Raw genomic sequence first — 15,024 nt, forward strand, 5'->3', positions numbered from 1 at the left:
CTCTGAAATACCTTACATCGGTGAGTTATGGAATCAAGCCGTGCCTTCTAGAAGAGCCGCACTCACTCAGGTTATGCCTTTGTTTCAGCTAGCAGGTTTTACTGAAATCATGATCACACTTAATAACCATCTCTCCTGACATGGCATTATGAACAAAGTCTACCTTTACCAACGTAAGACCTTCATTTGTTCTTCATCAGAGAGGTGAGATGTGTGTACATAATCAGAAATACAAAAACTTGGACTCCTAGCAGTGACTCAGGAGATTTAGCTATAAAGCAGTAATTCTGTGGGATTATGGCAATTGAAACTGACTTCCATATTCTCACATCCTTTGTGTAAGAACACTAACAATGCTTTTCATCTGATATTAGGGGATATGCTCAATGTGAAGATTTAGCACGATTAAAGGGATTTTAGGTAAAAAAAATTTAGACATCTGTCATGTAATACAACATACGAAAATGTGTCTTCCTTGTCTCTTTACTTAACAGAATGTTGTCGCATTTTCGGTTTGGGCAAGACAGAACTGCTCATTTTCCCCTCACGGCTCATCTGGTTTTACCCAAGCTGCTAGCTAGACAACACTCTGACGAGAGAGATGAGTTATTTGTGGTGGATGTTAATACACTTAACACTATGTTACTCACAACAAACTGAAAGCCTGACACATCTCACCCACCATACAGGATAGTCACTCTGCACTGAAAAACACAATTAAAAAAGGAAGTATTTGAAGAACATCCAATTTTCACCAAGACCTCATTTGGGAGGCCAAAGGGGAACAGGTATACTTGGGCAGCATAATGACTAATTATTATGTTCAAAAGATGGAAAAGTTGTTCAAGAAATATCCGGGCATCTGCATCCCTGCAGCACATTAATTATCCCAAGCAGCATTCGGTATTAGGAGCAGCAATTTTTAAAAACCCAGTGCACCCCCCACGCGCCCCCACCCCAGAGAAAATCTTCACAGGAACTGTTTTACAAAACCAGAACCAGAACCCTTGCCCCAGATGGCCCTGGGGGAGTCGTCGGGGGGACGGGGGGAAAGGAGAGGGCACACGCTGGTCAAGAGCGCCACGTGAAATGTTCCCTATGTCGCACGGATCTGCTCCTTAAAAATCGACATGGAGCACACCATGTGAACTGCCACATTTATAACCCGGTGCTGATATTCAAATTCTCTGTCTTAAGCTAAAGAAAGATTGAACGCCCTGCTGCTGTGTGGCCAAGATTGAAGAGGTGTCTCACTGACATTGTTCAAAGTTTATGAAAATATATGAATGCTCAAATGTCATTGGCTTTGCGCCTCCAACAGACTGTGGTTTTATGAGAAATCAGTCTTTTAATCAAAATGATTGAATACCTTAAGGTCGAATCCAAAGATATCAGTTAATATCTAGAAACGTGCTATTTCTGCAAATTTTGCCAAGCTGTACATATTGTGGTGCATTTTAAAGTGTTAATTTGTGCATCCCATATTGAAAATTGATCTTGAGTTTTAGCTTTTTGTCAAGCAAAAACATATGGTTACAAGCTCTCTGCATTTTACGTGACGGCTGTTGAAGCTGTCACATGTGCAAACTTGATAACCGATGTGACACACACGCAAATAATTTGCTTGTTTAGTAACAATTCAAAGATTCATTATTCATGCAAACACACATTTTTTAAAATGATCAGATGGAAATAGTCTCCGTTTTGTACAACCTAGTCTGGCTGGTGTGCAAACCCAGATAAAATAAAGCTGGGAACTAAGTGGTATTAAACAAATCCAAGAATATGGGTATTTTCAGATAATTATTGAACCAGATGGTGTTTTTTTGTTAATTCTGCCATCAGCCTGAGAACTTGATGTCTTACATCTGCACTTGGTAAAATAAATTTTACCACTGACATTATTTCAGTTTTCTTAAAATATTTCAATCAGTTTTGAACCAAGATTTGCAAACATCTGCCACAGTGCATGACTAGGAGAAGAAATTATTTTGAGATAATTCCTTTAAAAATAGACACCATTTACATGGAATTTTAAATTTATCACCCTTTAAACGAAATCTTCAGAGTTACCAGTCTGAATGTTTAATAAAAAGTAAAATGAGAATAAGATGACACATGTGAAAATGAACATGGTTAACAGGCCGCAGAAAGTGCTGACTCACTTGGACATACCATCTTGGGATTCCACACTCCATTATTTCACAACCTTGACTTACCAGGGAAACGTTAAGTACATTCTCTGTGTGGTATGATTAAAGGATAAAAGTATATGATGAATTAATCAAAAGACACAGAGGATAAAGGGATTTTATCTACGAGTAAGTTAATCAGCCCTAATTGAATTCCTCCTCAACAGGACCTCTCCCGGGCTCCACCCACCAGCACACCTGCTGAGCTTCAAGTATACCCCAAAACCAGAATGTCAGTTTTAGGTTCCTTCCGAGGAAGTTCTTGGAAACTCAACTTAAACATAAAAACCCCCCACGTGGCTTAACTTCTTTAAGGTAACAAACATTCTCATTGAAGCCCACAAACAAAACCTTATTTTTGAACTGAGTCATGAATTTCCCACCTTCTGTTGTAGAATAGATTGCATTTCGGTAACAGTCTTTCGCTTCCAGGTTAGACAATGAATTCTGGGCGGAAGTTTTGGGATTCCTACCCACCCCCCCCCTTTTCTTTTATTTTCTTCCCCAAACTCAGACATCTGAAACAAAACAATAATTTAGTACAGTGTGTTCCAAACAGAAGGTCTGCTGCACACTGACCAAACCGAGCAACAAAAAACTAGTATGACAATGAGAACTAATTTTGGACTGTTTCAGCTGTAACAGTAGTACCTAAAACGAGCGTACGGAGGTGATCCAATAGAGAGTTTCCCATTTGAAAGCAGGTTCTATCGCTTCTTGGCCTTTTGGCTAAAATCAAGTGAAAGCAGGTTCTATTTAATGTGGAGAATTGAATTACTCAATACCACCAAGACTTGCATTCCAGTAGGCGATGGGTTAGCCAGAGGGACAGGCATTTCATAGCTAGACTCCACAGCTGTGAGCACCTTGCAGCCTTCCTCCTCCCACAAGGCTCTCAAACCACAAGTGACATTAGCCCAAGGAAGTCCACTTCTGGTTGGTCTGGGAGGAAGGAGGTGAGGCAGGAGCAGGCGGTCAGCTGTCAGCAGCTAAAATCCGAGGCAGCTCCAATGAGCTGAACCCCAAGAATTCAGTTGCTTTACTTGGCTTCTTGATTCCCTCAATTACTTAGACAGGGGTTATTAAAATTTGCTACTATTAATTATTCATTCTACTTATATACGATACATTATTAATTACATATTATTAATTATAATTAAAATATAATCCATATCTGTTAATCATAATAATTAATATCTGTTAATTATTGTAATGATAAACTAAAAGTTAATAATTCAAGGCTTAGTAGATGACGTATGCTAAATGGTAACTTTCGCATGCACAATTTTACTCATAAACTCTCATGCAGCACATTCTAGTATTCCAACCACCCCCCCACCTCCCCCCCCACACACACACACACAAGGAAATTCAAGTCTGGAGGACAGGCTCTTGCCCTAGGCCATGTAGCTACTGAAAGACAACTGCAGAGTTTAAACCTGGTCCGCCTGACCCCAGGGCGGTACTCCAAACCACTCCAGGCCCCTCTCTATGGCTTCATGCTACTCAAAGTCACTGTCCTTCTCCCCACCCAGGACCCCCAGGCTACCTTTCCTAAATCGTACTGGTGAAGTAGTTAGTTCTCTCTTTTCTCCTCTCTCTTTCTTACATCAAAGGGTAAGACAATTTTGGAGGTACTTTGTTTCACACCATCACGCTATTTCCCAAAAAGTCAATGCCAATTAAAACTATTAGCTGCAGTAGATGCACATTATGTCAAACTCTTTGTGTTTTTTTTTTTTGCTAATTTGATAGAAAGTATATAATTGCTGTTTTAGTTTAAAAACGAAGTTTGCGTTTCTTTAATTACTAGGATGATGAACACCTCTCCAGATGTTTGTTTATAAGTTGTATTTTCTGTTTTATGATTGCTCTGTCATCTTTTCTACCTACCTATTTATTGTTTGCAGTGTTTTCCCTGTTGATTTGCATGAGCTCTTTATATAAAAAGATATAAAACGTTAATGTATCATTTGATGAAAGGTATTTTCTCAGTCTTCTGGTTGCCTTTTTATTCTGGGAACTTTGGACATATAAAATTTAGCTTATCATATAGCTAAATCTATCAATCTGTTCCTCTGTTTTATTTGTTAAAATTCTTGGAAAGTTTTCTCATAGGGATTTGGATACCTGTTCAATTCTATTTCTGTAAACTATTGTACTTTATTTTTTTTTTTTTTTTTTTTTTTTTTTTTAAAGATTTTTTATTTATTTATTTGCGAGAGAGAGAATGAGAGACAGAGAGCATGAGAGGGAGGAGGGTCAGAGGGAGAAGCCGACTCCCTGCCGAGCAGGGAGCCCGATGTGGGACTCGATCCTGGGACTCCAGGATCATGACCTGAGCCGAAGGCAGTCGCTTAACCAACTGAGCCACCCAGGCGCCCTGTACTTTATTTTTGTATTTAACTCTTTAATTAACATTTATCTTTGGGAATTGTGTCCAATAAAACTCTATAAATTGATTATTTGCTATCCTAAGTCTCGCACAATTTATTAAATATTAAATAATACATCCCTTCTCCATTGATTTGTGAGTCCTCTTGAAGAATATATACATTCACATACATACATACATATATGTTAACTGATTACATGTGAAAGACTGGTGTTGATTAATTTGATCTCTTGCTTTGTTACACCTTCTTAGAGCTTTGAAGTCAGAGGTACTGCATTTGGAGTCCTGGCTTTGTCATTTAGTAGATCTCAGACAAGGCTTGGTTTTCTCATCTTAAGAAGGGATAGACAGTGTCTACCTCCTGCGGCTGGTACGAGGATTAAATGAGATGAAATATGTCAAACCTCTGGACTCAGTGTCTGGGACACAGGGAAACCTCAGTAATGACAGTCCTGCTATCCTCCATCCCTGGTGCACTGTTTTCATTATTATAACTTTGTAAATCTTCTAACTCTAGTTTTTCTGCTCAGGACTTATTAGAATTACAACTACAAATTAGAGAGGAAGAACGCTTGTCTTCCCATCGTGGAAATACTAAACATTTCGCTAATTCATCTTCTATACTTATCAATAAAAACTGTGTTTTTCAAATATAGAAATTAACCTTTTGAAATGGGCATGGACAGTGTTCTTGATTTCATTGTTGCGGTTAGAGTTGTGAATGGGATTATCTCTCTAGTATTTTTCTAACTGGTTATAGCTACGATACAGGATGGGTCTTCATTTTTGTATGTTATTCTTGTATTCAGCCATTTTACGGAGCCATTAATTTCATAGTTCTAAAATTCTCACAAAACTTTCCAGGCAGAGAACAATTTATGAGCAAAAGAATAACTCTCCTCTTTCTGTAACTACTTACTTTGGTTTTAATTTTATTTTTTATTAACCAGAACTTCCAGAGCTATTTAAAATAATAACAGTGGTCACATGCAATCTTGTTTTGCCCTTGATTTCGAGGGCAAGGTTTCACACCACACAGTTCTGAGAGATGTTGGCAGTCAGTCCTAAGTATAGGAACTCAGTTTCTCATCCCTGGCTAGGCTCCTTATCTTTACAAAAACTTCACCTTTATTTCATATTATTGGATTTTATTTTATGTATTTTGTACCATTTATATATTTTGTGTAAGCTTCCTAAAAATTTTTTATTGGATAAGGAAAATATGCAACCCCATCTATTCATTTTGTTCCATTTTTACTCATTACAAAATGGTTTTATATCAAATGCCTCTTTTATCCTTTATCCTTTTATTCTTTAAGATAATCAGTTGACTTTCTAATTAAACCTACTGATATAGTTAAGGGATTTTCTAATACGCTACAGATTCCTAAATGTGTGCGGACAGATCACTCTATTTACTACGTTTTATTGAAGACCTGATGTTTCTATTCTAAGAGGTTTCTGAGACTGGTAACTGAGAAGGGAGGGACAGTGTTTAGAAATTATTATATATGAGTGTTTTGTAGAAGACTGTGCGCTCAAAAAATGTACTCTTGAAGTTTTCAGACTTGCAAAACCTGCAAACTTTCTAGAACATTAAAAAAAGAAAAAGGTCTCAATTTATTCTTGCACCATCTTTTGACATTTTCAAAACTTGTGAACCTTACATTATTATACAGCTTATTTTATTTGAAGCATTGTCTTTTTATCAATTATACATTTTTCATTTCGAATTTTTTCTTGATTTGCTAGATTTGCCTAATTTCTACCTGAAATATCTTGAACTTATTAATTTTTGTTTTTCTGTTTTCTAAGTCACTTATTACTGCTTTAACTGAATTACTTTATTACTCCTTTTTTGCTGACATTTTTGGATTGTCCTAAATAATTCAGTTTACCTTTCTGAATGAGTGAATGAAATGAAATAAATGAAATAACGAATAATGAAATTGATTTTGAATGAAATTCAACACATGAATGAATTCAATGAATAAATGAAAACATTTATAAAAACATTTAAGACTGCATTTATTTCTGAATTCAACTGGTTAACTTCTATATTCTTAATTTACTTGTTTTTTTTCCCATATTATAAAGTATTTTAATATTTACAGGTGATTGTTTTTCCTGCTTAAACTTTTATTGTTTATCATATTACAATCAGAGAATATGACTTGGTAATTCCTTGTTTTTTAAATGTACTAAAATTTCCTTTAAAAAGCTAATTATAAGTTCCATACAGTTTTCATGGAATGTTGATCACATATGTTTAATGATGCCAAATTAAATATATTTATTAATTTCATCTTATTAATTATATTGTTCAAATGCTACACTTGATTTTTCTTCTTCTTGAGTTATCATAGACTGCTATGGATTAAATGCTCCACCTCAGTTGTGCTTACAGCAATTCTCTTTGAGTCTAGTGACACTTTGCTTTAGTGGACCTTTTGCTAGATTATTCATAATGCTATATCTTCACCTGTTCATTTAATCATCAAAAGTGCTAAACACGTATGATGTGCCAGATACTTATCTGGGATGTGGGGATGCAGCAGTGAATAACCCTGTCCTTTTGAGGCTTCTACTCTAGAAGAAGCAGAAAATAATACAAATTAAAATAAGAAAAACAAAAGTGTTCCAGACGCTTTCAGATATATTTTGAAGATTAGCCAAGAGCATTTGCTGACAGAACAGCGATCTGATGAAGTATTACGTACCAATCTCTGATTAAGCACCCTGAAGAATGGCAACATGTGGAACATGATGGGGATGGAGGGGTAAGGGAAGGTTCAGTTTTAAATAGGGCAGTCAGAAAAGGCCTTGATGAAAAGCTGACATCAGCAAAGACTGAAAGTAGAAGAGGGGGCAGACCACATTGCTGACTACAGGAGGAACAGTAAGTGCAAAGGCCCTGAGGTCAGAGCATGCTTGTTATGTCTGAGAAACAGTGAGGAGGCCAGTGTGGCTGGAGCAGAGTAATAAGGGGAAAAAATGCCCAGATGAGGCTTGGGAGCCGTGTTAGGTAGTGTGAAAATTCTGGCTTTTACTGTGAGTGAGATGGTAAGCCACGAAGGGTTCTGAGCAGCGAAGGAACATGCACTGACTTATGTTTCAGAACCGCACTGTCAAATATGATAGCCACTAGCCACTTGTGGTAACGTTAATTAACATTTAAATGAACTAAAATGAAAGGAAATTGAAATTTCAGGTCCTCATTGCACTAGCCGCCTTTCAAGTGCCCAACAGCCACATGTGGTAAGTGGCTACTCCTCAACATCACAGAGCTGGAACATTCCCTCGGTCACCGAGCACTCTTCTGGGCAGTGCTGTTTCGGAAGGGTTCCTCTGTCTGCAGTCCTGAAAACCGACAGCAGCAGAGCAGGGGCGGCAGCAGGAAGAGCAGCGAGGAGGCTACTGGTGACAGATGGTGGCTGCAGGGACCAGAGCGAGCAGTGGGGGAGGGGACAGTGACCTGACTGCAGAGAGATGCCAGGGGAGCAGCCATGAGCGTCTGCTGACAGCCTGGATGTGCAGCTACCAGTCAGTTCTGCAAAAGTCAAGTATTACCACCAACCGGATTTCGTCAATCACCACTAAATCACCGTGAGCAGCGGCAGACCCTGGGTGGTTGCTGAACGGTACTCGCATCTTGGCTGCTCCACACAGAACAGGGAAAACTTCAGCTCTGACATCTTACCTACCCCCCACCCCCCCAAATAAATGGATCTCTAACCCTTCTGCAAAGGAGGGTCATGTAGGAATTGGAAAAAAAAGGTCAAACTTCCCTTAAGTTGACACATAGTACATGAATCATTAACCCTTAAAACCTGAGCAATGAACCCCCTCTAAGGTTCCAAAGTATCCCTCTAGCAGGTTTAGAAAACCTGGGCGAAGTGATTATATCCACTTACCTGAGTGAGTACTATAAATGAAAAGTACTCTGTGAACTGCAGTGTCCTTCAAAATGCTTGTTACTGTTTATCTTAATTAGTAACAGTAATGGTTACTTATATATTATTTACCAAGATCTCAGATCTAAGGGTACATGCATTTTCTCTTCTATACCTGAAACATAGTAGATGCTCTATAAATACTTGTGGAAAGAAAAAAAAATGAATTAATTCCACCACTCAGTTTTATATCTCAGTTTTATGCCGAGTTGGCCAAGTCTTCAGGTGGTAAAAATGTTCTAGTTACTTTGCCTGGGACCTGATGAACTAACGGGTAAGCTACAATAAAATCCTTCTACTTGGCCTTCAGGGCAATTGTGGCTACAAATACACTGCTTCTTTTCTGTTTTCAGCTCTTCTGATGTGCTTTGATGAAATATAGAGGAATTAGGAGTAGGGGCACTAGCTAAAGGATGTCAGGATGAAATAAAGCTAATGTCATTGTAGGGCAGAAAATCAGACACAGAAGACCAAAATGTAATGGTATTATAACTGGACAAAGGGAAAACTCATAGGATGAAAATTACAATTATAACAGATTTGGTTGAACCTTAATTACTACCAGTATTCTTATCCTAAATTCCGTATCTTTGGTGGGAAAGGCGGGAAGTTAACACAGTACATTACTAATTTTACCATGCCACTAAACCTCACCTGCCACGTAAGAACAATCATTCCAAACAGGAGTCGGAGTCAAGGCAGCTCGCTCAGCTCAATATGGCACTAATGGGGTAATACCCTGCATCAGAAATGTACCCTAAGTCCCATCACAGCAGGAGTGATGTTAACACCCCAAGTAGTAATAAAAATTGTGATGATTCTCATACTGAAATAAGTTGAAACTACATGGTGCTTGAGTTTAAAATGACATGTAATTGTTACCATGTATTTTAATAACCTAATTTAAGAATTTAGAAATTAGTTCCAAATAAGGAAATGAGAAAACAAAGATTGTAGCTATCAAGTAGGTGAACCAGGAAAGGACAAAAGTTTTTGACTCACAGATCTCTAGTTTTGTATGCTGAAGTGAATAAAAATTCACCATTTTAATGTTCATAAATACGTGGCTTCTAATATTTGTCCTTATATGAGATTTCTGGCACTACTCAAAACTATAATACCAAAAAAACCCATTTAAAATTATAATATTACAATGGTTTAAATGTAGTTCCTGTCCATTTTTAGATTAAAAAGTTTTTTAACTGACAAAAAAAAAAAAGCTTTTTAAAATACACACAGGATAGCCAAGACTATCAGTCGATGGTCTATTTTATTTCTTGCCAGTAGACACCATTAAAAGTTTTAAAACTCTAACAACTGTTTTCATTTCTCTCTCTCTCTGATTACCCTGATTGCTGCAATGTCTGAAGAAGTTCAGGATCTGTAAAACCCGTCACATTATAGAAACATGTCTCCCTAAACAAAATGTGAAATTCCAGTAATTGAAGTGATAAATCTAGTGTTTTTTGCTGGGGTACTTTTGATGAGAACGACAGTAGTAAATTAGGAAATATTCTGTGCTGTTATATCATGGTAAAAGCCTTTCCATTACCTGTTGTCAGTCACTAGGGATGGGCAAATCATTCAGCTCTCAATCTAGCTAGAAAACCTGAAGTTCTGTGAATGATCAATAAAGAACATATATATAAACTCTCCATTACCTTCATATAATTCTTTAGACAACTCTAGGTTGTTTTCTTTCCCTGAACTGGAGCACATCTCATTTATTCAGAACCAGATTGGAGATCTAGGAATATTTCATTGTTTTATTGCTCGTTATATGTCACCTTGTTTTCAAATAGTATATGAGTGTTCCATTTCAGTACGTAGAAGCCTCTATACCCGGCTGCTGAGGGTAAGTTTACGCATGATACAGACTTAATTGAATTACTAATAACTGTTACCTCCATTTCTTTATTGATTTTTCAGCTAAAATATTTATTGCCTTACGTTTTCTACTTTAAAAGTCTATTCTTTAGCAGTTCTTCAGGTCACACAGAAATATTCTAGAAGCTGTATCCCTTTCACATTATTCTGAATAACAGCGAAAGCAGAAGGGCAACATTAGTATTCTCTCCCAAATGAGCTCACTCATAGAATATTATAGGGGAAGGAAATAGATAATCTCGTGTTTCGATTAAAACAATCTATTCAGGATCCATCAACTTCCAGTTTAGAATGTTTGTCTCAGTTGTCGAAACCAGGTAACAGGAGGTCTGTTTCTTGAGTTACTATGAAACTCCCACCTCGCTGGTGGGGAGCACCTACTGTTGCTGGAGCCGAACACCCACAAGCTGACACCCTGTTCATTTGCACGGTATTGTTCAATTCTTACAAGTTCTAAAGGAAGAAAAAACAGCAATAAGGATAAATTATCTTTAAGTTTTACGCTCAGCTTAGATTAAAAAAAAAAAACAACAAGTAAAAGTACTTGAAATGTCAATGGAAAAGATTAATGGAGACAAAGTAACTCATGTCCCTTACCCTCAACACATTAAACTTCCTTTATCACATATTTTATTTTGGTTGATGATTTAAAAATGGCCAAAAGAAAAAGAATCTGATTACTTAAGAGGATAAGTGGCAAGATTAGAGGAATCGTTTATCTGGAAAGAAAAGCCCTGATTTGGTTAAGAATGTGCAGTTGTGTACATCTAACTCAGAGTTACTTGGAGGAAGATAAAAGGACAAGAAAGCAAGAAGATGGCTTGATCCTCAAGAAGGTTGGAGAAATGACTTCTGTTGAAGGAATTAAAATGGGGGCGTGTAGTGTCAGCCAACAGCTGGGAAAAGGACGAGGGACCATCTGAGAACGTTAGAAGCACTGAGAGAGTATAAGGATCTGGAGCACCGAACGCCAGAAAAGTCAAGTCGGTGACCAGGTACTCAACCGATACACGAACACTTTCATTTCTTAATTCCCTTAAATCCTAAAGTAAAGACTGTACCTACTTTCTTTAGAAAACATAAAACTTTAGAAACCTGGATAAGGGGAAACATGCTGATTATCAAGCTTGCTTTGTTCCCCTTGGTACACTGTAACTACACTGGGACCAGGCAACCCAAACGAGCACCACACTCATCTGGTAGCAGTTACATAAAGTTCAAGGCTTTTCCTTAGAAAATATAAAAGCTTTGATAGAATTTGACCTGCAATCTGAAGTCTTTTTGGCAACAGAAATTTCGAGTACTGAACAAATTTCCTCAAGAACTCTAGCTAAACCAAGAGTACTCCATACGCTGACAGACTGAGCCTAAATGGGCCGATTTAATGTTCTGGATGTCATTTATCTGTAATTACCAAAGGCAAGAGTCAAGGAAACACAGAGACAAAAACACAAGGCAAACAGAACACTTGCTTAATTTATTTTTGGAAAGAATATGCACTTGAGGAACAGTTTTATCAGAGCTTTTACGGGTCCCAGGTGGTCCTGCAAAGAAGGTGAGCAAGGGCCGGTGGACCGTACGCTGGGCTGCCTGCCTCGCCACTCGGAAGGAGTACATTACGCTCCCTTAAACCACGATACCAATCCTCTCCAATTAACACATATTTCACTAAATGTGAATGCTTCTGTTTTCACCTTGCTTCATGGGCAAAAATCCAGAGAACATTTCTGCTGGCTTTCTTTCCTCTAGTAACGAAACCACATGTTTTTCTCTCTTAGACAAAGCCTTTTAGGGGCTTTTTATTGAAGAGGGATAAAGGAAGGAAGGAAGGGGTGTGCTCCAAAGTAAGGAGGGATTCTTTTCTCTGCTGCCATTTGAATTTGTCATTAAAAGTGCAAAGGAAAAAAAACAACTACTCATCACTTAATAAATATGGATCTACAACAATTCCTGCTGTGAAACATCACGTCTTCACTAAGAAAGAGAAAAACGAGTTTCTCCCAGACCTTTATTTGAATTTACACGGAACACACTTTCCTAAAATTGCCCACATGTCACTGCATCTATTTTTCTTTTTAAATCAGGCATTAAATATGCATCCTGACTCCCACGTAGGCGATCTGCAGCACAGCAAAATGACTGTGTATTCAATTATAGGCTAAATAAATATAGCAAACATTAGGGAAAGAAGTTTCCAACTCTATGGGCACCAGGCAGGGTCTCCTTCGCCCCCGTGCAGAATCAGGTGCTGTGTGTCAAGCCCTGCCCTGACACGGGCCACGCACTGAACCTTCTAGGAGCTGTCAAAAAAATGGGCCTCTTCTATAGTTAGATACTGGGTCAGTTTGGGAAAACAAAGAAAAAGGAAAAAAAAAAAAACTTCTCTATGGAGTTGGTCGATGAATCTAGCATGTATTTAAAGTGAAAACAGGTTACTTTAATGAATAAGCCACTCATGGAATAAGGTATTTATATCCCCCTTTTCTATTATGAAATTAGGTTAACACTTCTATAAACAAACTGAATTGCAAAACAGCAAATTCACAACAAAGTTAAGATTTTTTCCCTCCATCCTTGTTCAACTGCAGAGGTTTTCAGAACAGTCAAATTCTACCAAGATGCATGATCCATTGCCATCACGGGGAGTATCTGCTTCTAACCTTTCTATTATTACTAACCTAATTCCAGTTTTCAATAATTTGGAAGAAATGCTTTTGTTTGAAGTCACTGCTATGAGCCTTCTGCAAAGTTCAGTAAAACTGGAAAACACGGTTGGGGGTTAAAATGATGATAAGTCATTGGAGCCTCGCACGCTGGAGTCCCCCGGAGCCTGCCAGTTCCCCTGCCTGTCCTGACGGGGCCTGAGAGCCTGACGGCGTCCATCCTGGCTAAGTCCCAAGCGGATGAAGTGGGGGCCCACCGGCAGGATTCGTGGAAGTACTGCTAACGCTCTACAGCGTGAGGGCCCGACCACCACGGCAAGCACCTGCCATGCATGTCCGCATGAGCCACTTACTCTACCATCTAAACGTATCAATAGCCAGGTGCGAACTTCCTGCTGAAGGTTTAAAAAAGCGTTTTTAATATACCACATAATAAATATTTAGACACACTGTGAATTTAAATCCCACACTTCTTAATAAAGATTTATGTAAATTTTACCAGGCTATTAAAAAACCTTTCCAAACACAAAAAGTCCATTTGTCATTGGGCAAAATTTATTCAGAAAATAGTTCAAACGAATATACCAGAGTTGCCCCATAATTTATAATTTCCTCTTATAAGCCTTTTCAAAGTGGAATTATGATGCAAGTTTCAGTTTATAAAAATGGTAGTACCATTTAAGTAGACTCTGCTTGATAATTTAAAAATACTGAGATGACAAATCCAGTATTTATTCTTTCGTTCAACAAATATGCGTTAAATGCTGCTTATAAGTGTTTTCTGACTTTGGTAAAATAGTTGAATGGATCAGTATTTTCTTACTATCTCCCTTCTTTTCCTCTGCCACTTGGATTCATGCTGTTGTAAGCAAAGATATTTTTCCTGCGCAACAATATTTAACAAAACACTGTCTGTGGCAAAGAATAGAACCTGAATGTCTGTGTGTAAGGGAAGCGTTGAACACACACTACGGTGTGCTCACTCTTACATGCCGTACACTCATTCAGAGGAGTAATTAGATCCGCATCTACTGACCGAGAGGGAAAGAGCAAGTTCCGGAATGACGTGTGTAGTACTCTTTCCTTTCACCTCCCAAAGCAGTGGTGAGGGACACATGTTCACTCCTGCAGGGAGGTGTGGTACGGACCCAGCTGTGGGCGGTGATTCCTGCATCGTGAGATGACCTTTTTCTTCATTTGTGTGTGTGTGTTGTTTCACTTGTTGTAAGTCACTTATTGGTGAATTAAAAATTTCTAACAAGGAAAATGAAAACCGAGAACAAACCAGGAGTGGCTTAATACAGAAGACTCAGATTTTAACCCACTAATTCCATGCCCGTTTCCTAGGTGCTTAATTCCCATCAAGTTTTCTGCTCCCGGCCTGGCGTAAGATAAAGGACAGTTTCCTCTGGGCCATTCGCAGATGCCAGGTTCTCTGTTACATTTATGAGGGTTTGACTGTACCTGAGAAGGGGCTGTTCTCTGCTAGCATGAAACAGCGTGTTCTACAAAGCTCTCCCTGCCCACCCCCTCTCCCTGTCCAGAGAGAACAGGAGCGGGGGCAGGGGAGGGACAGAAGGAGAGAGAATCCTAAGCAGGCTCCATGCCCAGCCCGACACCGGGCTTGATCTCACGACACTGAGACCATGACCTGAGCCAAAATCAAGAGTCCTACGCTCAACCAGCTAAGCCACCCAGGCGCCCCCAACAGCAGTGTTTTATAGATGAAAGACTTATTTGCTAACCAAATGAGTGCTTTTCCTTAAGTAAAACAGCCATTTACACAGACCCATAACTGGGAGGCATGTGAAACCTGTTATTAGTCCAATACATCAGGCAGAGATGTGCACAGCAAGAAGGACCCCGCATCCTCAGGTGAAACAGGAGGGGCAGGGGTCATTCCCTGTGGGTCCACCACGGCTGCACATCAAAAG

General features: G+C 38.7%; 1 protein-coding gene across 7 annotated transcripts in view; it reads right to left on the bottom strand.

Annotated features, from left to right (window-relative positions):
- Positions 1–15,024, bottom strand: part of ZNF407 (zinc finger protein 407) — a 537,168-nt gene that overhangs the window by 127,393 nt on the left and 394,751 nt on the right. The window contains exon 9 of one of the 7 annotated variants that reach the window (XM_036117007.2): positions 6,908–7,176. The exons of the other annotated variants lie outside the window; for them this stretch is intronic. Coding sequence (XP_035972900.2) covers positions 7,172–7,176 — 5 coding nt within the window. The 3' untranslated portion in view covers positions 6,908–7,171. Of the gene's footprint in view, positions 1–6,907; positions 7,177–15,024 lie in introns of those variants that run through there. 7 annotated transcript variants of the gene reach the window in all.

The sequence above is a fragment of the Halichoerus grypus genome, chromosome 13, assembly GCF_964656455.1.
Source record: "Halichoerus grypus chromosome 13, mHalGry1.hap1.1, whole genome shotgun sequence".
Classification (NCBI taxonomy): domain Eukaryota; kingdom Metazoa; phylum Chordata; class Mammalia; order Carnivora; family Phocidae; genus Halichoerus; species Halichoerus grypus.